The sequence below is a fragment of the Fringilla coelebs genome (assembly GCF_963513975.1).
Source record: "Fringilla coelebs genome assembly, chromosome: 14".
Classification (NCBI taxonomy): Eukaryota; Metazoa; Chordata; class Aves; order Passeriformes; family Fringillidae; genus Fringilla; species Fringilla coelebs.
This window is the reverse complement of record NC_140040.1, coordinates 19,463,584-19,487,562: the sequence shown is the minus strand read 5'-3', so window position 1 is coordinate 19,487,562 and position 23,979 is coordinate 19,463,584. Positions and strand designations below refer to the sequence as shown.

The window sequence follows — 23,979 nt, the reverse complement described above, 5'->3', positions numbered from 1 at the left end:
AGAGGGTTCATAAAAGCAGGGTTTACTTCTTAAAGAAACTCTCTATTGAAGAAAAGGACAGAGGATTTTCCCAATTCATCTTCTTCCAGAACTCTATCACATGTAAATCTTCAGTTTGTGTATAACATTTTGTACAGTGGAAAAAGGTCAGTATAAAAATACTGTTCTCTCATTCTTTATCCACACTACGAGAAAAGCACAGTTTATTATAACAGGAAATAATATTTTATTATAAAATCTGCATGTAAACAAGTAACCAATTTTTTAAATTGAATAACAGTTAATGGAAGTGCAAATTAACTTAATAAAATGATATCTGTTCTGTATTTAAATATATATATATAATTTGTTTTCTCCCGTTCTACTGTGGTTCTACTCCACCCTCCCCACATTTAAGTTTAAAAAGATTTATCATTGCTTGCTTTGTACTAAAAAGAGTGTACGAGCCTGCGTACAAGTTTAAGTTTTGCTCTGCAAACGAGACGAGTCTATGGTGATAGTTATCCTTTCTTATCTTTGCATCTCTGGTATCCACAAGACAAGAAGATATAGAACATATGTACACAGTGGGCATGTCAAGCCTCATATTTCAAGTTAGTTCATTTACTTGCACGCACTGAAACTTAACCCATTTATCAATGAAGCACTGTAGTGTAACTTCCAGACTTGCTTGAGCACCTTAAGGCATGAAGAGAGTCTGAGTGGAGCAGCCGTGGCTGCTGTCCCCGCGGGGATGCTCCGCACGCTGCCGCGCAGCCGGGGCTCCTCCATCCCTCCCCGAGGGCTCCTATAGCACCGACAAGTCGTGGCAAGACTTTGATTTCGCTTTGAAAGCCATCTTCTTGTTGTTCTTGGCCACAATCCTGCCGAGGAACCGCTTGGCCTTCTTGCTGATGCTCTCCCTCCTCTTGGCGTTGGCCATCCTGCGCGCGTTGTCCTCCTTGCTGTCCTTGCGCAGCCGGATCTGCCGCACGATGCCCTCGAACAGGTCCTTCACGTTGTGGTGCAGGGCTGCCGAGGTCTCGATGAACTTGCAGTCAAACACCACGGCACAGGCCCGGCCCTCTGCACAGACAGACAGACAGACAGACAGGAAGGTCAGTGGAGAGGTTTTCTCTTCACGCGTACTGTCAGCAGAACAAAACAGGAATTGGCTCTGAGTAAGCAAAGTGCCTTCAATGCCATGGAAGAGCTTTACTGCAAAATAGGAAAACCCAGATTTGCTCTTCATGGCTTTGGCCCCTTACCCTCCTTGGTTTTGCTGTGCTGTGGTCAGAAATCACATCTGATCAATGGAACTGAACACATGGCAGCAATAGCCCTTCAGGCAGACTGTGCCTGTACTGTTTAAGAGCTGAAGCTGATTTAGGAGAGGCCCTGGGAAGTGTACTTGTGGTTTGATAGGGAACAGTGTGAGTGTCCTGCTTTTGCATTAAACTGACTTTGGGTAAAGACCCCCTACAGTGATGCACAGAAAGAAATGGGCTTTATTCTGGAAGCTGTTGAGCAATTCTGCACCTCTGCCTTGATGTAACAAGTGACTTCCACACCAATAGAAGTGGAGCTGATACAGACCACAAGGTCAAGTCATTGAACTCATCAGTAGAGGTCACAAAGTTGTGCACCACGGACTCTGACCAGGGCTGAATTTGAAATAAAAGATGTTCAGTGTTCTGGACATAAGCACTTAACCCTGGAACATTGCTGCAGCACAAATTTCCACAGTCAGCTGTGGTAAATAACGGCAGAGTTGTAAACCTGAGGGAAGTACAGATGTCAGAACTAGGACAGGTCAACCATGCCCTGCCTCAGCCTGAAAAAGTAATCTCCTGATGAACTCCAGTCAATTCCCTGAGCAGGAATTTAACACTGGTAGCATGGAAAACCAGATAGGGAGAGATGGTTCATCATCAAGGCACCAATATTTCAGAGAATTCTTTCCAGTGGAAAACAAAAATCTCACCCCAAAACAAAACAAAACCCAGCCAAAGAAAAAGCCTCAGAAAATGTTTAAATAAGCAGAATCAAGACTGTGGTGTTGGCATTGGTTCCTGTGCTCCAGGTACCCAAATGCCAGCTGGAGCTGGCTGAGAGGATTCTCACTTATCACAGCTGAAGAACACAAAAAGACTTTTGAGTTGTGTGAGCCTGGTCCCAGCAGCCCAGCTCAAATGTGCTGGAGTCTTCTCCAGCAGAAAGGGCTGCACAGGCTGTATGGGATCCCCTGTCCTGAGGCTGCCTGGCTCTGTGACATGGCACTGTGTCCCCTAAAGAGCACAGCCCAGACTGTCACAGCCGAGACTGTCACAGCCCAAGCCTGGCAAGTGCTGCTGCACACACACCATACAATTAAAGCCTGCCTTTAGTAGTCCTGCGCTGAAGCTGCAGCTCTGATGCATTTTTCTCTTCCACTGCAGCTCTGCACAGCCACACATCTTCCCCCACACCCATCTCCAGTGTTTTCTGTGGCACCAAACCCTTCAGCACCAGCCAGCTGGCTCCACTTCCCCAGTGATCCTCAAATCACACATTTTTCTGCATCAAACCCAGGCTACGATCCTGCACAGCCTTTGCTACTGCTTTAGACAGCACCTGTAAAATTCAGTGTCTCTTACCATCAACTGAGACCTCCCGGGACCTGACCAGGTCACTTTTATTTCCCACAAGGATAATAGGAATATCTTCTGTCTGCCTTGCTCTTCTCAGCTGGATTCTTAGCTCAGAAGCCTTCTCGAAACTAACTTTGTCTGTCACTGAGTAGACAATAATATAGGCATCTCCCATTTTCATGCAGTGGTTCTGGAGCCATTGGCTGTCATCCTGAAACAACAGACAAGAAATGGATTTATTGTGTTGAAAAATCTGTTCAACACTGAGTGATGATTTACTACTCTAAGCGCCTTAAAGATTCTTTTCTTAGCTTTATTATAAAAAGTCAGTAAAAGTAAGCCAATCTCCCCAAAATGTCAAAGATCTTGTTATTCAAAATACAAAACAAAAGAAATTTCTCTTGTTTCCAGAAATAACTTCAGGTCTGCGCTGATCAGATTGACAATCTCTAATTTTACAGTAATTCCCTGGGCTGCTCATGTAAAATACTGATTATTCAAAGCATTAAGAGAGTCTCACTCAGCTCTATTTAGGGTTTTAAACTGCCTGCCTAGCTACAAGAAATTAATTGCAGAGAGAACAAAAGGCAGTATGAATTCTAATTTCTTAATGTCACTTATCTGATTGAACACATAGGCATAGTTGTTCCATTTCTACTTTTTTTTCCTTAAGAGACTACAGACCAAGCCATAAAGCAAAAGCATGAGGAAAGAGCTGTAAGTACCTGCTCCCATATATCGAACACCACGAGAGACGCTTCTTCTCCATCAACTATAATTGATCTGTCGTATGTATTTCCTACGGAAAATTAAACAAAAAGGGTTCAGCAAAAGAAGTTATTCTCCTCCATCCCTGCCGGTGGCCGTAGGGGAGGCTCCGAGCAGGGGTTCCCCAACACCTCCGAGCCCGCCGTGCCCTCACCGGCCTCCTCCGCGTCCGCGCAGTCCTCCACGCCGCCGAAGATGCGCGCCAGGCTGGTCTTGCCCACGCCGTGCTCGCCCAGCAGGATCACCTTGTAGAGGCTGCCGTCGGAGTCGCTGCCCGAGGAGATGACGGAGTCGGAGGAGTCGGAGGCCCAGCTCTGGCGGTGCTCGCCGCCGGGGCTGTACGAGGTGCAGCGCACCAAGCCCGACAGCTCGTCGGGCGGCAGCGGCCGCAGGTCGCGCTCGTCCACGGGCATGCTGCGGCGGTGCAGGTGCTGCTGCGCCGCGAACGGCGTGCTGCCGCGCCGCTTGTCGCCGCGGTTCAGAGTCATCGGGCTGCGGGAGGGCACGGCTGTCAGCCCGGGCTGAGGGCACAGCGGGGCCGTCAGCGCCCGCAGCCCCGCACAGCCCCGGTCCCGCACAGCCCCGAGCCCCGCACAGCCCAGAGCCCCGCACAGCCCAGAGCCCCGCACAGCCCAGAGCCCCGCACAGCCCCAGCTCCGAACAGCCCCGAGCCCCGGACAGCCCCGGTCCCGCACAGCCCCGGCTCCGGACAGCCCCAGCTCCGAACAGCTCCGAGCCCCTCACTGCCCCGGCCCCGCACAGCCCCAGCTCCGAACAGCCCCGGCCCCGCAGCCGCGCTTACCTCGGGGCTCTGCGCGGAGCGAGGGCGCGGTGAGGATCGGTGAGGGATCAGTAAGGGATTCCCCGGTGGCTGCCGCGGGAGCTCCCCGAGCTCTGCTGCCGCCACCGCGCCCCGCGCCGCTCTTTATGTCCCGGCGGAGGCGCGGGGCCCTCCCCGCCGTGACGCTCGGCGGGCGCTCCGCCAGCGCATCCTCGGCAGCGCCGCCGCCCCCGCGGGCTCCGCCGCGCTGAGCGGGGGCGGCGGCGGCGCGGGGAGCCCGGGAGGAGGCGGGAGCCCCCCGGGGGTGGGGGGAGGCACGATCCGCTGCGCTGTCAGCGCGGGGGTCCTGCCCGTCGGCGCGGCTGGGCCGGCAGCGAGCGCGGGGAGAGGCGAGGTCCGGCCCCGGAGCGCGGCGGTGCAAACCGTGGGGCTGCCGGGCTCGGCCCCACCGCCCGGCCCTGCCCTGCCCTGCCCTGTCCTGCCCGCCGGCCGGTGCTCCCCTCCCGCTGCCCCCGGTGCAATGTTTGCTGTGTGTGTCCCTTGTTTCCCCTCCCAGCCCGTGGGAGAGCGCACGAAGCGCGCAGGGATCTTCCCTGGGCTCTGTCACGGAGCGGGAGCCGGGCGCTCTCCTGGCGGGTACGGGGGTGTCAGGGGGAACCCGCGCCCTTCGCATCCCCCGTGCCGGCTGTCCCCAGCGCCCGGAGCGCCGCCCGTGCGGGGCTCACACGCACACACGTGCGGGGTGAGCGGCTTGAGAGGCCAGCAGCAACAAAAAGGTCAAATTCTCCTCTCGCTTTCACCTGAGCAGCAAAGCGAGACAGTGAAAGTCTTATCTCATGAGTGGCACAGTCATGCGCATGTGACCGGGTGAAGAAAGGACTCAGCAGATAACTATACTCGTCCCCTGCGTGGCTCACCCAGCGCCGTGTATACAGTTTGCTGTTTACCTAGCAACCGAAACGTGTCAGACTTTGTACGGCCAAAATAGCCCCGGCCTCTGCTCCCGAAAGATTACAGCCCCAGCAGAGCGGGAAAATCCCGGTGACTCCGGACAGCCACGGCTGCCATCAAACTCGTGTCAGGTTTAGGTTTCCAAATCAGCGGCAGAAACAAGGTTAAAGAAGGCAAGAGGCAGGGAGGTGATGGAAACCCAGTCAGAGATGTAGGGAATAAAATAATGGAAAGAAGACTCTGTGGGTTTGGGCTAAGTGGGTGAATATCTCGCAATTTTCAGGAGCCAATTTTAATTCCCCAGTCCACGTTTTTGGGGTGGTTTTGGCCGCTTCACGCTGATAAACTGCAGTCGGGAGTGTTAACGTGGTAGCTAAAGATCATCAAGTGCTTGCAGCAAGTTGTCCCTGCCTGTCTCAGAAAACAGCAACCAAAATAGCCTTGTCAGTTCAAACAGACAGAGTTTGGTGGCAAAACGTGCGTGCTTCAGCTGACTGAACTGAGTTAGAAACCTCTGGCTGGCCTTTGGAACCACGTGTTAAATAAATTCTGGGTAGCATTGGAACTACACTGTGGAGACTTCAGTTGGATAAACTGGAATCTGCCAAGCTGCCTTGATCATTATAGACAATTAATTATGTAAATACACTTGTAGATATGGCTGGTCTTCAGCTGGCTTCCCTAAAATTTGGGGGTTTTCTGCCTAACATTGTCACCTGAAACTATTCTCAGGGAGTTTTTATGTCTTTTGCACCAGTCTTTGTTGCACACCTTGACTGTGTGCCAGGGTCACACTTCAGGAGTTGACATATGAAGTGGGGCTGTTTTTAATTATTTTCTGTGAGAAAAAAAGTGAAATCTGAGAAGCAACAGAACCAAAGAGACATTGCCACTTCTGTGCCACATAGAGCACTATTGGACTGGAAACACACTAAAAAAGGGATTTCATTGACACAACTCAAAGCTGCATTTTTTTCCCAAGCCTTCTGCTGATGAGAATTATGAGTATTTTAATGATGTAAATGTGAGATTTGCAGGAAAACTATCAGGAAAGGCATATATCAAAGTGATGAATAAAAACCTCGAGAGAACTGTGTTTCAGCAGGAAAAGGGACTGAAAATAAAATTACACCCAGTAGAAATCCTACAGAAAATTCAGGATTCCATGGCAAACACTGGGGTATTTTGCCAGCACCCAGGTACAAGTAATGAATTAAGGATTACAGAAAACCACCGTGGTCACAGGATCCTGCCCAGGATCTGGCACTGGGTTCCTGGAGTGTCCTTTACTGGAAAGTGAGATGGCTGTGCTTGTTCCTGGAGGGATGAGCAGCACGGTGCCAAGGCTGCTCCTGCTCCCTGTGCCTGGGGGATCACAGGGCTCACCAGCCTTGTCACCTCCCGTGATCTCTGTAGGTCCAGCTCTTCTGTGAAGCTGGAAGGAATTAGCTGATAATTCAGTTTAATCACTTGAGAAACAGAACATGTCTCTTCGCATAGCATGTAGCTCTGTTTGCTAGCAATTGTTGCTGTATTTTTCCTATTTGCTTGTAATTACTGTAATTATTGTATTTTCGTGTATACTTTACTGTGGTACCACCCACTGATTTCAGTGGGGTGCATATGAGCCCACAGGCTATAATGGTCATTTTCCAGTTTCTTTGAAGGACTTTAGGATCATCTCCTTCTCACCTGCCCTCATTTCCACTTCTGCATGACCACGATTCTAACAGATACATGAACTGCAATTTATTTCTATTTAAAAGAGATTTTTATGCCTTGCTTCTTCTACCCTTATTTTCTATTCTTCTAGTTTCTACTTTTCTCTAAAAAAGGGATTACATTTTTTTTTTCATTTTCATTTCATCTTTGCATGATTTTAATTTTCCTCATTTCATAGACTTTCCACTTCAGGTGTTTGTGGTTTTTTGCATTTAATTGTTGTAGTACACCCAGTTGTTTTTTTTTTCTGTTGTCTCTTTCCTGTTGTATTATTTCTGTTTCTTTTCCCTCTCACTTTTCCTCAAGCTTTTGAGAAGTGCCAGTGTGCATTTCTAGTGCACTCTCTCGGCCTGAGCACATTTCATCATCTGGAAAATGGAAAACATGCAGTTTGATCCTGTTTTTCCAGTTCTGTGTTCCTGGGGTAATGAAGCCAAAGGAGTTCCTTTATTCTGTGTTAGGTGCAGGGGGCATTTCATGGCCTAAATGACAAGCACAGACTTTGTAGGGGGTGCAGTGATAAACTAAGTTAAACAAAACTTAACTAAACTAAACCAAGCATGTAAAACCTAACACCTAACACCCTCCCCTTTGAATTTTCAGGTTAAAAAAGAAAAATTTGGGGGTTGCATGAACTTTATGTGATTCTTCCTCATCGGAGTTTGTTCAAGGTCAAATGCCATATTATAAATAGCATTTATATTTTTACATCAAATGAATATTATTGCTTTTGGGGTTGCTGCTGTCTTACATCAGAACTCTTTCACAACTGATTAGGAATAATAGGAATATTTGGAACAGTCCAAAGGCTGGATCAGCAGCAGTAGCAGCAAGGTTTGGGGGGTCAGCATTGCTCTCAGTGTGGCTCTACACTGAAATTGTGAGTTTCTCTCCTCCTTACCTTTCAACTCATCTGCACTGCTCAAGTCTCATTAATCAGCCATTGTGTGGGTGAAGTTATTTCTACACAAATGGCAGAGATACCCACGAGGGTCTGTTCTTGCCAAGTTACATGAAGCATTACTCCTGCAGAAGTGTGAGCCTGGCTGCCTCCCAAATACCTGGACTGAGAAAGAAATAGCAGCATTTATTATTATCTTTATTACAGAACTGACACACTCAGGCACTGGGAGAAGAGACAGAGGCAGCAGCATGAAATATGTTGGGGTTTTAACTTAAACAAGAGAGATAGAGGTACAGGGAAATGAAAAACAACGGGTTTTCCCTTATCCTACAAAAAGTAGGATACAGTGCAAACATGCTATCAAATTTTCCTCACCATCACCCTTAAAATCACAGATTAGTGTGAGCTGAGCAGCCCTGGGCTAACTGGTTCAGTTTGTGTCAGACCTTTCCACGTGAGGCCTATTTATATTCCATTGTCTGGCAGTTAATGCATGGGGTAGAGCAGGGGGCTCTGAACTGCACAGTCACCAGCAGAGGTGGAGCCCTCAGCCCTGCACAAACTCCTCGGTGGGAAGGTGACAATGTCACATCCAGGCTGGCCCTGCCTCGGGATGCTGCTGAGGGGAGGCAGCACAGCCCTTCAGCCAGGGGCCAAGCTTTCCCTCATAGTTACTCTTGGATGTAATGGCAGGTAATATTTTTGATTGAGTAGTGGTAGCCATGAATTGGGGCTGAAACAATAATGTGAGAAAGATGAGCTTTGGAGTCAATAGAAATCGATACAGCTTAGAAAGCTCACACAGAGTGCCAAGGGGCAGATGCACGCAGAAACCCAACTAAATCCATTGTTATAGCTACACAACTAATCAGTCTTTCATGGCTGCTGTGCTTCCTCTCAGCTCCAGACCAGAAATTCTAAAGATCACTGCACAAGAATGCAGAACTGTTTGCATTTTCAGGTAGGGAATGATAAAACAGGCACGGTTTAAGTCCATGGCTCACAATGTAAAGCAAAACCTGTCTTCCTGAAACTCTTGCAAAGGAGCGCAAAAAATAACTTGGGTCAAGAGTAACTGGAAATGTGGTTCATCTTTCAGCTGCTCTGAATTTCTCACTGCTTTGAGTAAGCCCCAAAACTTCCAGCACCAGCTGAGCTGGTGACCAGCAGAGCCAGGTGAATCACGGCTCCGGAAAAGAGCGCTCGCTCAAGGGGCAGCTCCAGTTTCACTGTGCCCACGGAGTTCCTCCTCTTCCTCTCCACAGACTGTTAGCAAACTGCTAATATATATTGGGGTGTGCTTGGGGAAAGCATTCTGTCTCAGTTTAACTTCAAACCCCCCAGTTTTGGTTTTTCAGCTGTGGGTTTCCCTCTCAGCGGGCGGTGCCAGCTCCGACGCCCCGGCTGGGGCAGGCAGAGCCCGGGATCCCCCTGGGCTCACAGCTCCTTCTGGATGTGGTCAGCTGCTTGCCCCTATTGCATTTCAAGTGCAGAGTAAAAGCAGAACATGACCTAAGACATTTCCATAATTGTTTTCTTTAATCACCCCTAACTCCTCTTTTTCAGCACAGACCTGTCATGGCCAATGTGTGTGACATACATCATCCCCTGGGACTGGAATGCCAAATCCCCTCTTACAACCCCTGCACCGTGCATTCTCCTTGGTGGGGATGCCAGAGCCCCTTCACGAGGAATACCTGGAATTCAGAGACCATGAAAAGGTTTCTGAATTTGCAGACAGTTGGTTTAGGGAGTGGGCAAAGGAAGTGGCTGTCTGTCTTACAGGAATTACGTAGTGCTAAGGAAGCAAACTGAGAAAGGAAGATTTACTGTTTGCCAGCAATAGCTCCTGGCAAGAGGGATGAGTCTATTTACAATAACAAATTACAGGAGCCATCCTGGGTCAGACTCAACTTACAGCCAGTTTCCAGCAGCTGTCTGTGGCAGATATCTAAAGAAGAATGGACAATAAGAACATGATAAACACAATTAAGACTCCACACACACAGCCACCAGAGGCTTTTGATGGAGGATTTTTCTGCTTTTTTTTTCTATCTGTTTTTTAGCACACATAGACCACCCCCATTTACTGTATGGTGAAGCAGAAAACAAGATTTCCCTCATGTCTCCTTCACACCTGCAGTGGTTTTACAGCTTTCTGCAGTAGTTTTCTCTTGTGGCTTAGGAACCTGGAGTTCCTTATTCCATGTATAAACATGAATCCCTGCTTGCCCTTCTCTATCTTAACTAATACATCTTTTTAGACATTAGGGGACAGAAAGTACAGATTAGAAACATGGATTATTCAAACTACGTGTTCCCATGGACTCTCACTGTAGATAATGAGGCTTTCTGCTTTCTTTGTTAATCCCAAGAATTCCCAGCATCTGTTTATGCTGTCAGCTGAGCACTGAGTAACATTTTTGCAGACCTACTTCTATTTTATTGAGGAGCTAAGCATTTAATAGGCAGAAAACTGGGTAGAAAACAGCCTAAAGTCACCCTTACTAACCCAAGAACTCATTTCTCCGTACACCTGCAGGACAAGAGTCCTCAAAAGTTGCCTCTTAGCAGCTCTGAAAATCTGGATAGAGCTGTCATAATGGAGAAATTTCCATGAAAATGACAGGGAGAGAAAACCTGTAAGAGGAGCAGCCCTGTGATGCTCAGAGGGAACCCCAAGAGGCTCCCAGCACCCCGAGCCCCTGGATGCACCACTGAGAAAGGGCACAGGACAGAGACACAGCTGAGAGGCTTTATGGCAGTACAGAGTGAAACTTCAGCTGTGCTGCCCTCTTCTGTGTGCCAGATAAGAAAAAAGGGACAGGGAATGTTCAGTGTGTCCTTTTTCACAGAGGTGCCTTCAGTTCTGTGTCCAGGGCTGAGAACCCCTGCCCGTGACGGGAGCTCCTGGTGGGGACAGAATCCAACAGAGCTGCCCCTCTGCTTTGGGTGACAAAGCTTGTTCTTGTCCCCCTTGAGGGGAAACCCCATTTTCTTTACATTTCATCAAACCTTGAAACAGGGACAAAAATTTACAGTCACAGGGGAGACTTAGGAATTTGAATTGGAAAAGGTTTGTGCTTCTTTATAAGCCAGTGCAGAATTTGTGGTGTCTTTTCCTGTGGTGGGTGGAATCACCCATGTAAAGTGTGTGGGAATTTGGATGTGAGAGATATTCTCATTTCTTCCAGGAAAAACTCGGAATTTGTCCAGTTGGAATGTGCTGAGTTTGGCAAATTCCATATTTACATCATAGCAGTAAAAGGAATCTCTGCTTCTTTTGAATGTCACATTTCCTGCTTTGGCTCTGCTGCTGTACAAGACATTTGGGTAAAAACCTCCACAATTCTAATTGTAGAGTTATACTAGAATGAAAAGATTTCTCTTCTTTTTTGGAGTTGTTTTTTTTTTTTAATTTTTAATTGTCACATTACTTTCTGATTCTATTATTGAGAAATTATATAATTATTATAATCATAATATGCTTCATTATCCACCACTCTCTCAAAAAAAAAAATAAAATGGTCAGTGTTTAGGCTCTTGATTAAATACAGAGAGCAAGCACAAGCCTAGACTGGGATAAGACAATGGTATAAAGTGTGTTTCTCACATAAAGGGGCTTATAGGCAGTAGACTTGAAACATGTTACAGAGGGAAAGCAAATGCAGATCTCAATTTGAAAGCCAGCCCTAACTAGATAAATCTGAGTCCAAACCCCAGTGCTAGGAGTCTGTCAGTCCTAGAGACAAAACTGCAAAATCCTGATGGCTACCAACAACATCCTGCACCCAAAGCAGCTACAGTGAAGCAGGTAAGAAATAACTTTATTTCCCTGTTCACCTTCCCAGAGGTAAGCCCCATATTTAGGGAATAGCAGCATACTGGAGTCTTTAGGGAGGCTTCACCCCAGCTCAGCTCAGCTCAGCCCAGCTCAGCCCAGCCCAGCTCAGCTCAGCTCAGCTCAGCTCAGCTCAGCTCAGCTCAGCCCAGCCCAGCTCGGCTCAGCTGGGCACCCTGAGCTGCCAATCTCCCTGGGAAAGGACAGGGAGCGATTGCCCAGCTCCCAGCCTCGGGTGTCTCAGGCATGAAGGGGTTCCAGTCAGAGGTGTTTCTGACAGGCACATTGCAGTGTAAACCTTTGGGCTTTAGGCACTTCATTTCCCAAATCATCAAAGCTACTTGCATTCAGGGAAAGACTCAGTGATCACCCCATTCTCTGGTGCCAATGGAATTCAGCACACTGGTTGCTTTTCATGGCATTTTTCCATGTCATAGTTTTGGAAATGAGATCAGAATCAGGCCTCAGCATTCTTCTCCCTCCCCTACGCTTACTCACAGCAGTAATTAACATGAACCAGGCAAATGTTGCCTTGGCATCAGACTCTCACGTTAAAAACATCAAGTGTGTGTCAGTCAGGCTCTGCCTGCTCGTGTACCCCCAGCTGTGGGGTGAAATGGTCTTTATTCAACAATTAATGTCATAGAAGAACATGACATACACAGTAAATTGCTTTGCTGCATAGCCTTTCTTTCACACTCAGCCCTTCCTTTCATATCTTTACAGGGGTTATAAATTTGCATCACTCACTCCTCTGTTCAAGCACACCAGAATCATTCAGATGAATCTACAGCCTTCTAAGGTAACAGCAGCACGTAGCTAGGCAACAAAAAAGAATATAGTATTTTTCAGGAAGGAGGATTTTTCTAGGTGATGTCATACAGATGCAGTGCTTTTTTGCCATATAAGAAGAAAATGGTTCATTGGAGAAATGAGTCTGTCATGCTGGCACCACCAAGCCACGTTGATGTATAGGCTTCCCTTGACTAGCTGTGACATAAAATAACAATGCATTCTATACTGTTCCTATTTATTTCTCCATATCTATTACATATTTGTGCGGTTTTTCTACAAAGACTAAAGCCACAAATGATTTTATGGCAGATTCATTGACCATCACCCAGATTAAAATGACATGCCTCAATAATTACCAAGTCAGCTGAAATAAATTGTATCTCAGTTCAGCTGAAATTGTGTCAGCTTAAAAAAAAAAAAAAAAAGAAAGAAGAAAAAGGTTTTATGAATGGAAAAGACATCGTGTTGTAAGAACAGTCTATCACTATATGTAGGGACAGAGCTGCTGTGGATAGCACACACTGATTTTTTGAAGGGATTTGGTCAAGTCCAAGCGGAAAAACCGATATGATGTAGCGGGACCCTGCCTCGGAGCCGGGGTGAGGGGGGCGAGCCGGGCAGAGGTGCCCGGGCAGCGTCTGTGCCCCGGGCTGGCCGTGCCCGGCGGGACCGAGAGCGCAGCTCCACCTGCCGGGGACCATCCCCGTCCCCATTGCCCCATTTCCCCACATTCCCTGCTCTCCACCTGCGGGGGACCCGGCCCGCCCGGGGACCATCCCCGTCCCAATTTCCCCATTTCCCCACATTCCCTGCTCTCCACCTGCCGGCGAAGCGACCCACCCGCGGTCCATCCCCCCTCCCATCTCCCCATGCCCATTTCCCCATGCCCATTTCCCCATCCTCATTCCCATTCCCCATCCCCATTTCCCCATTTTCCCATCCCTGTTCCCATTTCCCCGTCCCCATTTCCCACATTCCTGCCCTCAGCTGTGTTCGCTCTGTTGGTGCCGTCACGCACCGAGCCCGCGGCGCTGCCCGGCGGGGTTTGCCAGGCTGGGCTGGCCCGGAGAGCTGCGGGGAGCCCGAACTGACCCCATCCCGGAGAGCTGCGGGGAGCCCGAACTGACCCCATCCTGCAAAGCCCCGAGCTGTGCCAGTCCGAACTGACCCCATCCCGGAGAGCCCCGGGCTGTGCGGGCTCGGCCAGCCCGAACTGACCCCATCCCGGAGAGCTGCGGGGAGCCCGAACTGACTCCATCCCGGAGAGCCCCGGGCCGTGCGGGCTGTGCCAGCCCGGAGAGCTGCGGGGCTCCTGTGGCGAGCGCTTTTTCTGATCCATTACATCACAGCCTTGGCAGCTCTCCTCTCCTTGGCATCCCCTTTTATTTGTGTCTCCCGCAGCCCGCTCTGTGGGCTGGCTTTCGTTCTTCCCAGCTGGACCAAGGCGCGGTTTGAGGCTCGCCCATCCTGTCGAAGCAGGGATTGCCCAGGGAGCCACGCCAGCCGGAGAGAAAACGAAATTCCTTTGTAGCAGGGAAAGAAAGACTGGAGCAGGATTAAGAGGCTGAAGCCCGCGGGGCAGCAGAATGTCAGAGGAAGGTGCACCGGCTGCACAACGCTCCCAGCAAAATTCCTGCGGTTTTAAGGATTAGCAGAATATATTGCAAGGGCTACTCTAATATGATGCATTACCTGATGTGTACAGAATTTGCATCTAGGCTGCAGTGTTTATTTATTCAGCCATAAAATGCAGAAAAAGAGTTAATTGTGTGACTTGCTAACTGCATAGGTACTTCTCTTGTGCAGCTGAGTGCTTAAACTGCAGATGAACTGAACTGTGTGCGCCCAAATGACACCTGCACTTAAAGGAAGGCAGGTATGACTGAAATTAAAGTTGATACAATGTTTACCTTTTGTTCGAAAAAATAAATTAATTCTCTTCTTTTACTAGGAATAGCCCAATATTGTCCTTACAAAGATAAATGTGACAAAACTTCATCATTTCTATGCTAAAAATATAAACCAGAGTATGACCACAGTTAAAGGTCTTAAGTTTTCAGGATCAGACCTAAAATGGTAAGTGGAAAGGGGAAGAAATTTTTTAAACAAGAGCTCCTGTTTCAGGCTCCCAGTCAGTTTTGTCATTAGTAAGAAGCATTACTAAAGAATTTGACAGGCTCTTTACAATATTGACTTATGTTTCAAAAAACCCAGTGCATAAATGTGTTGTTATGAAAATAAGTCAGTACAAATTTGAAGAGAAAGAATTTATGTGACTCAGCCCTAATTATTTTCTTTCTGCCTAAAAAGCAATTGATTGTTTTTTGGTTTTTTTTTTTAATTGGCTGTAGTGTTAGTGAAGCCGTTTTCTGATTTTCAGTAGTAAAAACTAGTGTTGTTGTATTAAAACTGTTAGGGAAAAAGAATGGAATCTGTTGGCATTGATTGTTTTTCTCTGCAAGCATTTCAGATTACATGGATGGTTTATTTGTCACTTTGCAGGGGAAATAAAAAGTATTTTGCTGCTTAGATACCTCCATAACCCTCAGGCAGAGCATGAGCCAGCTCTCCCATTAGCAACGTGGGGAAATCAGGCTTTAAGGGTTAACCTCAGGAGGTCACCAGGAGCTCGCTTATCTCAGTCAAAGCCACGTGTGGCACACCTGATGAGAACCCAGAGGGAGCTAATTTGGGTAGATTAGGGGGAAAAGGGCTATGACAAACAACCATCTCCAAGCTACACCAAAATGACCCCAAAAGGATGGCAGGGTCAGCTCCAGAAGGTTGGGCAGGGATGTCTCACCAGTCACTCAGGTCCTGCTGGGCTCAGCAGGGACACAGCTGTGCCCAAACCCTGGGGACACTGCACTTGGAGCTGGCCAGGGGGCTTTGGCAGCCCAAAACGTGGGGTGTGTGGGGTTTGTCAGGGCTGTCCTGCTCCTCCTGCTGCGTGTGACCCACCCCAGCGGGGCAGCAGTGCCCTGCAGCCACGGGCCAGGCTGGGGCCAGCTGGGGCTGTGCTGGGGCTGTGCTGGGGCTGTGCTGGGGCTGTGCTGGGCCAGGCTGGGGCAGGGAGGGAGAGCTCAGGGAGTGCCCAGCACCAGGTGATGGATGGGCGCTCACTCACCCATCCAGGGCAGGCAGAGCACATCCCTGCCACCTCTCTGTCTCTCTTCCCAAAGGTCCCTGGCAGCAGCTGGTCCTCATTCCCAGGTCATGTTTCTTCCACAGATTTAGTGGAAATTCACTTCTGGCCTGTTCTCTCCCTCCTGTGCTGCTCTGGAAGCTGAGCCCCAGCAGGAGCAGAGTCTGTCTGAGCTCCTGTCCAGGAACCTCGCTGAAGGAAGGGTGCAAGTGCTGCAACAAACTGATGAGACAGCTGGAAAGAGACCCTGAGCAGTGGTGGAATGAAACTGGGAGAGCAGGGTTGCATCCCTCCCAAGAACCAGGATGTCTTCATCACTGCAGACAGTGCTGCTCCCTAGATCCACAAAAGAGAAGTTAAGGAATGGAGATAACCTGTGTATGGCAGGATGCAAAAGCTCTTTACAGGTAGGACATAAAATAATGAGTGAATTGATAATAAGAGATAGGTGAAAAGGTCTCAGAATGCCTTCTGCAGCCACTGAAGCGTGTTGGACAAAAGGAGGGCTCTCTGCCATCTGTGCATTTTGTAAAAATGCCCTGTGTTTTTAGCATTTTGTGGAATGAAAATTTTATGTGCTATTAAATGTTGCTGGCAAATGGCTTCAAGATCAGCGAACTCAAACACACCTCAACTTTCCCTACTTTGGTTCTCTTTGCCGTCACTTTGTAACATCAGAGAGATTCTACTGCAAACTTTTCTTTTGCTTGTGGAAAAACGTTGACTCTGCCACTTCTTCAGTCTGTATTTATGCCAAACAGTGCATTTGGTAAAGCAAGGGAAAGTGCTCCAGTTCTCTGCTTGACAGGCCAAAGGGAAATGCTTTTAACAGCCATAAAAAAACCCTGTAAAACAGAGTTTATAAATCAAAGGGAGAGGGAGACCTTTATCAAAGCCCTCCACTGACGCAGACACATCGCTCCTGAGCGTGGCCAGGGCACTGAAATAGCTTTCATTAATTAACACTGCCAGCGTGGGGCACACACTGCTGCACCCCAGGGCCACCTGCAGCCGAGCCATGCAGGGGTGAAGCTCTGCCATCCTTGGGCACAAAGCTCAGGGACACGGGGCAGCACTGGGGATCCTACCAGGAGTGGGGAATGCCATCTCCAGCTGCCCTGGGAGCACAGCAGGAGTGGGAATGCCATCTCCAGCCACTGCTGGAAGACTCTGCCCAGAGCCCAGGAATGCACAGCAGATGTCTGCTCCTGGCATTTTTCCTGGACTTGAATGAGGCTGTTTGTATTCGACACAGCTGCTCCCAAGGGCCGTAGTTTCTCATGGAATGTGGCCTACTACAAAGCATTCCAGAGGCTAGATTGAGGGGTGGAGTTTTGGAATAATAAACATCTGAAAAGAAATATTTCTAACAAATTAGTGTTTGGTTCTCCCAGTTTGTCTCCACGCAATAGGAACCAGCTGAGGATCTTCAAAAGCAGGGTGGAAGGTTTTCACCAGACCTGGTGCTACATTATCAGCAAGTACAGAGCTGAAGGAGCCTGGACAGGAGGGCCTGCAGGTTGAAGCAGTCATCCTCCTGTTTCCCCCCCGGCACATACTTGCATTTCTTTCTTCCCCAAAATCTGGGGGCAAAATTTATTTTCTTTGTAAAAAGCCACCAAAAGCCAGAAAACAAAATCAAACCACCCAAGCATGGTGCCCAGGAGCCTGCAGGCATTAATTACCATGGCTGGAGTTTCATCTGTGCTGCAAATGCTGGCAGTGTCAGAACTCATCAGTTCACTGATTCAACGAGAGAGGCAGAGCAAAGCTGGGTCCTTCTGTTCCTTGCCCAATATTAATATTACATAAATACTGTCTTTATTTGCAGTTTCATTCATACATCCAGCAGTGCTGCCCATTCAAAGGCTGCTGAGCCAGATGAGCTCAGCAGAGTTGAGCTGAGCTGCTGCAGAGTTGGTTTTCTGCAGCCCTGTGCAGAGGGAGGCTCAGCTCTGCCCTGGCAAGGTCTGGCTTTGTCCCTCTCCTGCTTTGCTGGGTGACTTTGGACTCACACCTGGAGCACTGGACTGGACTGAACTGCCAGGCTGAGCTTTACACAATGTCCATGAGCTTCACCCTTTCCAAACAGCATCTGAGACCCTCCCAGGGAAAATGCTACTGGAGTACAAAGCACTGCCATCAAACTGCTGGGCACAACCTGCATTTATAGAAAGTGTACCTCTCATTTTTCAGATAACTGATGGCAAAGAAGACAACATTGCAATGGGTGCATGTGTTGGGACCCAGAACATTCCTCTGGCTGCCCTGGGTGATTCCAGACCCTGGCAGGGGCTCAGAGACCTTGGCACAGTCACAGACACCTGTGCCTTGGATTTTAGCCCATGGAAACAATCACCAACTCTGTGTGAGGAGTCACAAGCCACAGGGGTTGGAGCAGAATGACAGTGAATTTATCACAGGGTGAACAAGTAGAATTTGGGGTTTAGAATGGGGGTTCAGGAGGCAAGAGGGAGGAATCTGAGTGTCCTGTCCTCCTTCTCCTTCTTCTTGCCCTCCATCCTCTGCTGGGATGGTGGCACTGCTGGATTGGTTTGGAGCAGAGACAGACTGTCTGACACAGGTGACAGGCACTGGGAAATTATTGTAAATAAAGCACAGGTAGGTTTTAGTATAAAAAGCCAACCCCAGCCCAAGGGCAGGGACTGTGCCACAACCTGACCTGCTGGACAGACCTCAGCAGGGCAGAGAAGGAATGGAATGGATCAGGAAAAACAAACAACCTTGGAAAGCAGAACCAACGAATCTCAACTTCTTCTTCAGTCTCAGGGCTGGGAAAAAAAGAGACTTTCCAACACTTCAGGAGCCATTTCAACCACAGAAACCTGAGATGTATGTACCAAAATACCCAACAGGATTTCTCACCAGGACTTCTCAACAGGATTTCTTATTTTTCCATGTGATCCAGGACTAGAGACACGCTTTACAAAAATTCAAATGAATTCTTAATGAGTTCTTCTATTGTCAATGTCTGCCAAAGAGAACAGTTTAGTGAATGCCACAGTTCCCAAACCAAAAGCATAGGCTGGGTTTTAGCACTAAATCTCAAAGCATTTAGAGCAAAACTTGTCCTTTAGCTGTCTGTCAGCAGAGCCTGCTGGGCTGTTCATCCTGAGAACTGGTAATGACTCCTGTGTGCAGGTGCACAAATAAAACCTCCTTCAAAGATACTGTATTTCCTACCACAATGAAGTAGTAATTAAAAATAAATCATGTGTTACACAGGTCTAAAGAGCCCTCCATATCTGGTTAATCTAAGGTAAGATAATTAAAACCAGACACATGATTTGGAAGTGTGGACACTTCCTGCTAAATGCCCTCCAGCTTTGCACCAGCTTGTACAACTTGTGATGTCTGAAAGTAAAACTGTATCAACAGTCTGAAACTGTCAAGGAATGTAAAGATTTTAACTAAAAGTTATCTCCGTGTACTCATGAAGTCCAGCGTGCAAAATCCACTTTTAAAATACAGCTTATAACTAGTTTTTAGTTGTGAGAAACCACTTAAAAACAGGTTGAAAAAAAAATTTAATGGAAAATTGTACCTATGCAATGGCTCATACATTTAAGAAGCCAATTTTTATTGTATTTTTGTAGCTGTCTGTAAGCTAACTCCCCACACAGTATTTTTTAAAAGAGCAAAGAAACATCTCCTCAAGAGAATTTAAGTGATTTTATTTTGCTCACAGTTTTATGTAAATTGTAACATCGCCATTTATACACAAAATCAGTTTAGTAGGTCAGAACACCCATGATTTCCTCACCAGGCAATCATGACCGAGCAGACAAACACTGATTCACCACTTCCAGCAGGTGAGAGTTTTCCAGAGCAGCTGCCACCCGTTCCTTATCAGCGAGCTGTTTATTGACTGTGCAGGAGAAGCCCAGGGGAGCCCGTCAGGACAGGGGCACTGGGAGTGCTCAGGCAGGGCTGGGGATGGCACCCCGGGCTCTGGCACTGGGCAGGAGCTGCTCCACGGGTGGGACACAAGAAATCCCCATTTCCTCCCCTTTTCTAGTGCTCAGACAAATTACCAGTGACTGTCTGAGAGCACAGGCTGCCCGAGGAGATGTGGGGCAATCTAAGTGACACTCCAGGTTCCTGCTGTGGAACATCCCCCCGAATCCGACACACAGACCTGAGACAGGCCTGTGGGAAGCTCTCTGCTTGCTAATTTTCAAGATTAAAACAAATATGAAGACCAGACTAAAAGGCTTACCAGCGTGCTCAGAGGCATGTGTTCCTGGCGTGATATGAACATCCAGCTGAAACAGCAGCACACAAGAACACAGGCGATGAGTTCAACAAAACATTGGAAGATTATGTTCAAACTAACAAAAATGAAACAGTAACCAAAAGAAGGGAGAAAATGGCAAGAATGTCCTATCAGTGACTCCATATACCAGAATGAAACAGAAGTCTCAAACTGCAGAGTATTCTGGTGCCAGAGTATTCTGAGCCTCCTCCAGACAAGGCTGAGAGCTGCCCTCCTGCCTGCCACAGGGTGTGTAGTGACCCCCTCAGAGCCCCTGGCCCCCGACAGCAGCCCCAGAACCCTGACAGCCCCAGAGCTGCGTGCTGGCACTTCACCCACTCCCTGCTCTGCTCCCTGCACTGTCCCTCACTCGGGAAATTAAAAAAGCTCTAGTTATTTTCCGCTGCAAGCTGTTTTTTTTGTTTCGTTTTCCCAAACACGACCCCCTTGTCCTGCTTGGATGCCCACCTTGAACCTCTCGGGCAGCGAGCGGAGCAGTTTGACCTTGATGGAGAGGCCGATGAGGGTGGCCATGCTGCAGTGGGGGATGGTGGGGGTGAACTCCACCGACACCGTGCTCTGGGCATCGTCCACCTGCGGGGACAGCGCCGTCACCTGAGCCAGGCGGGCACCGGGCTCAGCGGCACCCGGCCCTGCCCTGCCCTGCCCTGCCCAGGGACTGCTGGAAATCAGTTACATATGGCAAAATACCGTCAATCTATTTAAATATTATAAAATATTAGATATCGTTAACACATAAATATTATAGTAAATATATATAGTAGTATACATATTATATTATTATATATTATATTATTAAATTATAATAAATTATAATTAAAATTATAACTAAAGATATTTAAATATCATATATTTAAATATATAAAAAATAAGAACTTTAAATATTCTATCTTTAAATATTATATATGATTTAATAGATATAATTTAATATATATTATTGATATACATTATTTAATATATATTGAATACTTTTAATCCATTATATATTATTATATTTACTATTAGATTATTATACTTAATATACGCTATCAAATAATATCTATTAATTGTTATGTACTATTTGATATCTAATTAATATTGTATTATATATCATTAAATATTATCATATGTAAAGATTCGATTAAAGATTCTATTATTTATACATCATATGTTTAAATATATGTTTAAAATATTATATCATATTATATCATATTATATCATATTATATTATATTATATTATATTATATTATATTATATTATATTATATTATATTATATTATATTATATTATATTATATTATATTATATTATATTATATTATATTATATTATATTATATTATATTATATTATATTATATTATATTATATTATATTATATTATATTATATTATGACGGAGGCAGCACATCCCGGCGGGATCTCACTTTCACTCGCATTTGCTCGACGACGTTCAGCTCCTCCAGGGTGAGCGGGTGCTCGGGGTCATTGATGGAGCGGATGAGATGTGCGCATTAAGGAAAGCAGCGCTGCCCGCCCGGCCCAGCCCTGCCCTGCCCGGCCCTGCCCCGCCCGCCGCTCCCGCAGGATATCGAAGATCTCCCGGTCGTCGATGGCGTCGGGCAGCTCATCGTCCTCCTCGCGGGCGGTCACGGGGCGCTCCCCGGAGCGGCGGTAGATGAGCGGGTTCGCGTTCTCCAGCGGAGCCGCGCCCGGGCCCGGACCCACCATGGCGGCACCGGCAGCGGAACCAGCCCGGAGCGGGATCGGCGCCGCACGGGGCGGGAGCGGGGCGGGAGCGGGGCGGATCCGGGGCGGGGCGGATCCAAGGGGGGGCGGATCCGGGGCGGGCAGCGGGTGCGGGGCGGATCCGGGGCGCCTCCTCGGGCTCGGGTCCCTTGGGTTTCCCCGCAGCCCCGGGCCGTGAGCGAAGGGAGTCGGCGGCGCAGTGTCCGCCAGGGCTCCGCGCTGGGCTCGGCGCTGCCCAGGATGCTCCCATGCAATTGTTTATCTCATCCGTTCCGTATTCTGAAGAGTCAAATAAAAGAACCACTCACAAATTTAAACTGGAGTGGTAGAGTGTGGCGGTGACATACTTTGGCTTCATACACACCTCTAAAAGGAGATTAAGAAAGGAATTAACTATTTTGATTTGGTTTTCTTGTTTGTTTATTGTTACTTTCTAGTTATTTGTAACCTAGTCTCCGTTGTTTGGGGGGGGGGGGGGAGCGGATTAGGGGTTTTTGTTGCTTTGTTTTGCTTGTCGTGGTGTTTTGGTGATATTTTTGTTGTCTTAACGGGGTTTTAATGAACTTTATAGCATTTAAGTCTGTGTTCAGACTTGCCCTGTTTTCTCTGCCGGTGGCGCTGACAGGCGGTGAATGAGCTGCGATTGGCGCTGCGGCTGCCGGGCGGCGCTGGGCACCGGGGCTGTGCCGGCGATCGGGGCTGTGCCGGCGATCGGGGCTGTGTCGCTGATCGGGGCCGTGCCGGCCATCGGGGCCGTGTCGCTGATCGGGGCTGTGCCGGCTCTCGAGGCGGTGTCTCTGATCAGTGGCGGTGTCGCCAGTCAGGGGCGGTGTCGATAATCGGGACTGTATCGCTAATCAGGGGCGGTGTCGATAATCGAGGCTGTATCTCTAATCAGGGGCTGTATCTCTAATCAGGCGCTGTGCCGATAATCGAGGCTGTATCGATAACCAGGGGCTGTATGGATAATCCGAGGCGGTGTCGATAATCGGATCTGTATCGCTAATCAGGGGCTGTGTCGATAATCGGGGCTGTGTCGATAATCAGGGGCTGTATCGCTAATCAGGGGCTGTGTCGATAATCAGGGGCTGTGTCGATAATCAGGGGCTGTATCGATAATCGGGGCTGTGTCGATAATCAGGGGCTGTGTCGCTAATCGGGGCTGTGTCGATAATCGGGGCTGTATCGCTAATCAGGGGCTGTATCGCTAATCAGGGGCTGTGTCGATAATCGGGGCTGTGTCGCTAATCAGGGGCTGAGTCGCTAATCAGGGGCTGTATCGATAATCGGAGCTGTGTCGATAATCGGGGCTGTATCGCTAATCAGGGGCTGTGTCGCTCTCCTGTTTGTTTTTGGCGCTCTGTAGGCGTTGGCTGCAGGTCACGCTGCAGTTCAGCCGCGCTCCGTGTCCCGAGTGGCCTCGCCGGGACCTTTGTCCCTTTCTGTTCCTCCTGAAAGCGGAGAGAGTTCCCGGGAGCCCGGCCGGGGGTGACAATGTCTCCTGCGAGCCCGATCGCGTGGCTTTGCGCCTGGTTTTGCTTTGTAGCGTTCCTCGTGTGCGGGGCAGAAGGTGAGCCCCGCGACCTGTTGGTGTTCTTGCTGCTGGGGAAGCCGCTGCACCAAGTTCCAGGGATTTTTACGAAGGCGGTAAATCGCTTCTGCTTTGATTACCAATCTGCAAAAATGCCTTCATGATGCAAAGATTACTGGGTTTGTGAGATGAAACTTTCTGAGATGCTTTAATGAAAATAAAGCTTTCTGTCTTTTTTGAAAGATAGAAAGCAGCAACATTTCTGAATTCTCTAAACAAAATATTTTTAAGATCTTGTTGAATGATAAATTTAGGAAGTGTTAATGGTTTTGCTGTTTGCTCTGAAATTTGCTTTTGCAGAGTGACAAAATCCTGCCCCACCTGGCTCCAGGTGACACTGGCATGAGGGTTTGGCAGGGGTGTCTGTCACTCCACCAAAGCAAAGTGAAGACTGAACAAAATTGAAAACTGAAATGTTCTAAATTAAACAGTCAGTTAAAAATACTTAATGGAAAATTCTGTGTGATAATTATGAAGATGCAATTTAATTTTTCTTTTTTTCTATCTTTTGTGTTACTCAGGACAGAGTGGTGCTGAGCCCGAAGTGACGATTGCACTCGGGCGGCTCAAAGGCACGCAGACCCATGTGAAGGGGACAGACAAGCTTGTAAATGTTTTCCTTGGAATTCCTTTTGCAAAAGCCCCTCTTGGACCCTTGAGGTTTTCTCCACCTGAACCACCTGAACCCTGGACTGGTGTGAGAGATGCAACTTCTTACCCACCACTGTGAGAGCTGTTCATTTGAGCTGGTCAGAGCTGTGTTCATTGGGGTGCAGAGGCCTGAGCTGATATTTGGTGGTGGATACACTGCCAGTACTGGTGGAGTATTTCTAGTACAGGTGTGGAGATGT

General features: G+C 48.1%; 2 protein-coding genes across 3 annotated transcripts; both read right to left on the bottom strand.

Annotated features, from left to right (window-relative positions):
* Nucleotides 1-214: 214 nt before the first annotated feature.
* RRAD (RRAD, Ras related glycolysis inhibitor and calcium channel regulator) lies at nucleotides 215-4,271 on the bottom strand. 2 transcript variants are annotated; one of them, XM_084215347.1, is made up of 5 exons: nucleotides 4,180-4,271; nucleotides 3,532-3,869; nucleotides 3,335-3,408; nucleotides 2,616-2,820; nucleotides 215-1,065 (listed from the first exon to the last, which is right to left on the bottom strand). In XM_084215347.1, exons 2-5 carry the CDS (start codon nucleotides 3,863-3,865, stop codon nucleotides 788-790), a joined length of 891 nt encoding a protein of 296 aa, XP_084071473.1. In that variant the 5' UTR covers nucleotides 3,866-3,869; nucleotides 4,180-4,271; the 3' UTR covers nucleotides 215-787. The 2 variants fall into 2 exon arrangements, with proteins under 2 accessions (XP_084071473.1, XP_084071474.1); XM_084215348.1 differs by having other exon boundaries at nucleotides 3,532-3,898; nucleotides 4,180-4,261.
* A 14,919-nt stretch (nucleotides 4,272-19,190) lies between these two features.
* On the bottom strand, nucleotides 19,191-21,577 carry CIAO2B (cytosolic iron-sulfur assembly component 2B). Its single transcript, XM_084215083.1, has 5 exons — nucleotides 21,381-21,577; nucleotides 21,216-21,295; nucleotides 20,261-20,386; nucleotides 19,757-19,802; nucleotides 19,191-19,405 (listed from the first exon to the last, which is right to left on the bottom strand). The coding sequence occupies exons 1-5, from the start codon at nucleotides 21,517-21,519 to the stop codon at nucleotides 19,308-19,310; spliced, it is 489 nt and encodes a 162-aa protein (XP_084071209.1). The 5' UTR covers nucleotides 21,520-21,577; the 3' UTR covers nucleotides 19,191-19,307.
* Between the last annotated feature and the right edge of the window lie 2,402 nt (nucleotides 21,578-23,979).

What these genes read in the sequence shown, in the direction of transcription:
- RRAD (XM_084215347.1), bottom strand. Translation starts at nt 3,865, where the DNA reads ATGACTCTGAACCGCGGCGACAAGCGGCGCGGCAGCACGCCGTTCGCG. An exon ending in CGCGGACGCGGAGGAGGCCG is followed by an intron (nt 3,409 to 3,531) that starts GTGAGGGCACGG and finishes AATTTTCCGTAG; the next exon opens with GAAATACATACGACAGATCA. An exon ending in TGTTCGATATATGGGAGCAG is followed by an intron (nt 2,821 to 3,334) that starts GTACTTACAGCT and finishes CTGTTGTTTCAG; the next exon opens with GATGACAGCCAATGGCTCCA.
- CIAO2B (XM_084215083.1), bottom strand. Translation starts at nt 21,519, where the DNA reads ATGGTGGGTCCGGGCCCGGGCGCGGCTCCGCTGGAGAACGCGAACCCG. An exon ending in TCGAGCAAATGCGAGTGAAA is followed by an intron (nt 20,387 to 21,215) that starts GTGAGATCCCGC and finishes CTGTCCCCGCAG; the next exon opens with GTGGACGATGCCCAGAGCAC. An exon ending in CGCTGCCCGAGAGGTTCAAG is followed by an intron (nt 19,803 to 20,260) that starts GTGGGCATCCAA and finishes CTGCTGTTTCAG; the next exon opens with CTGGATGTTCATATCACGCC.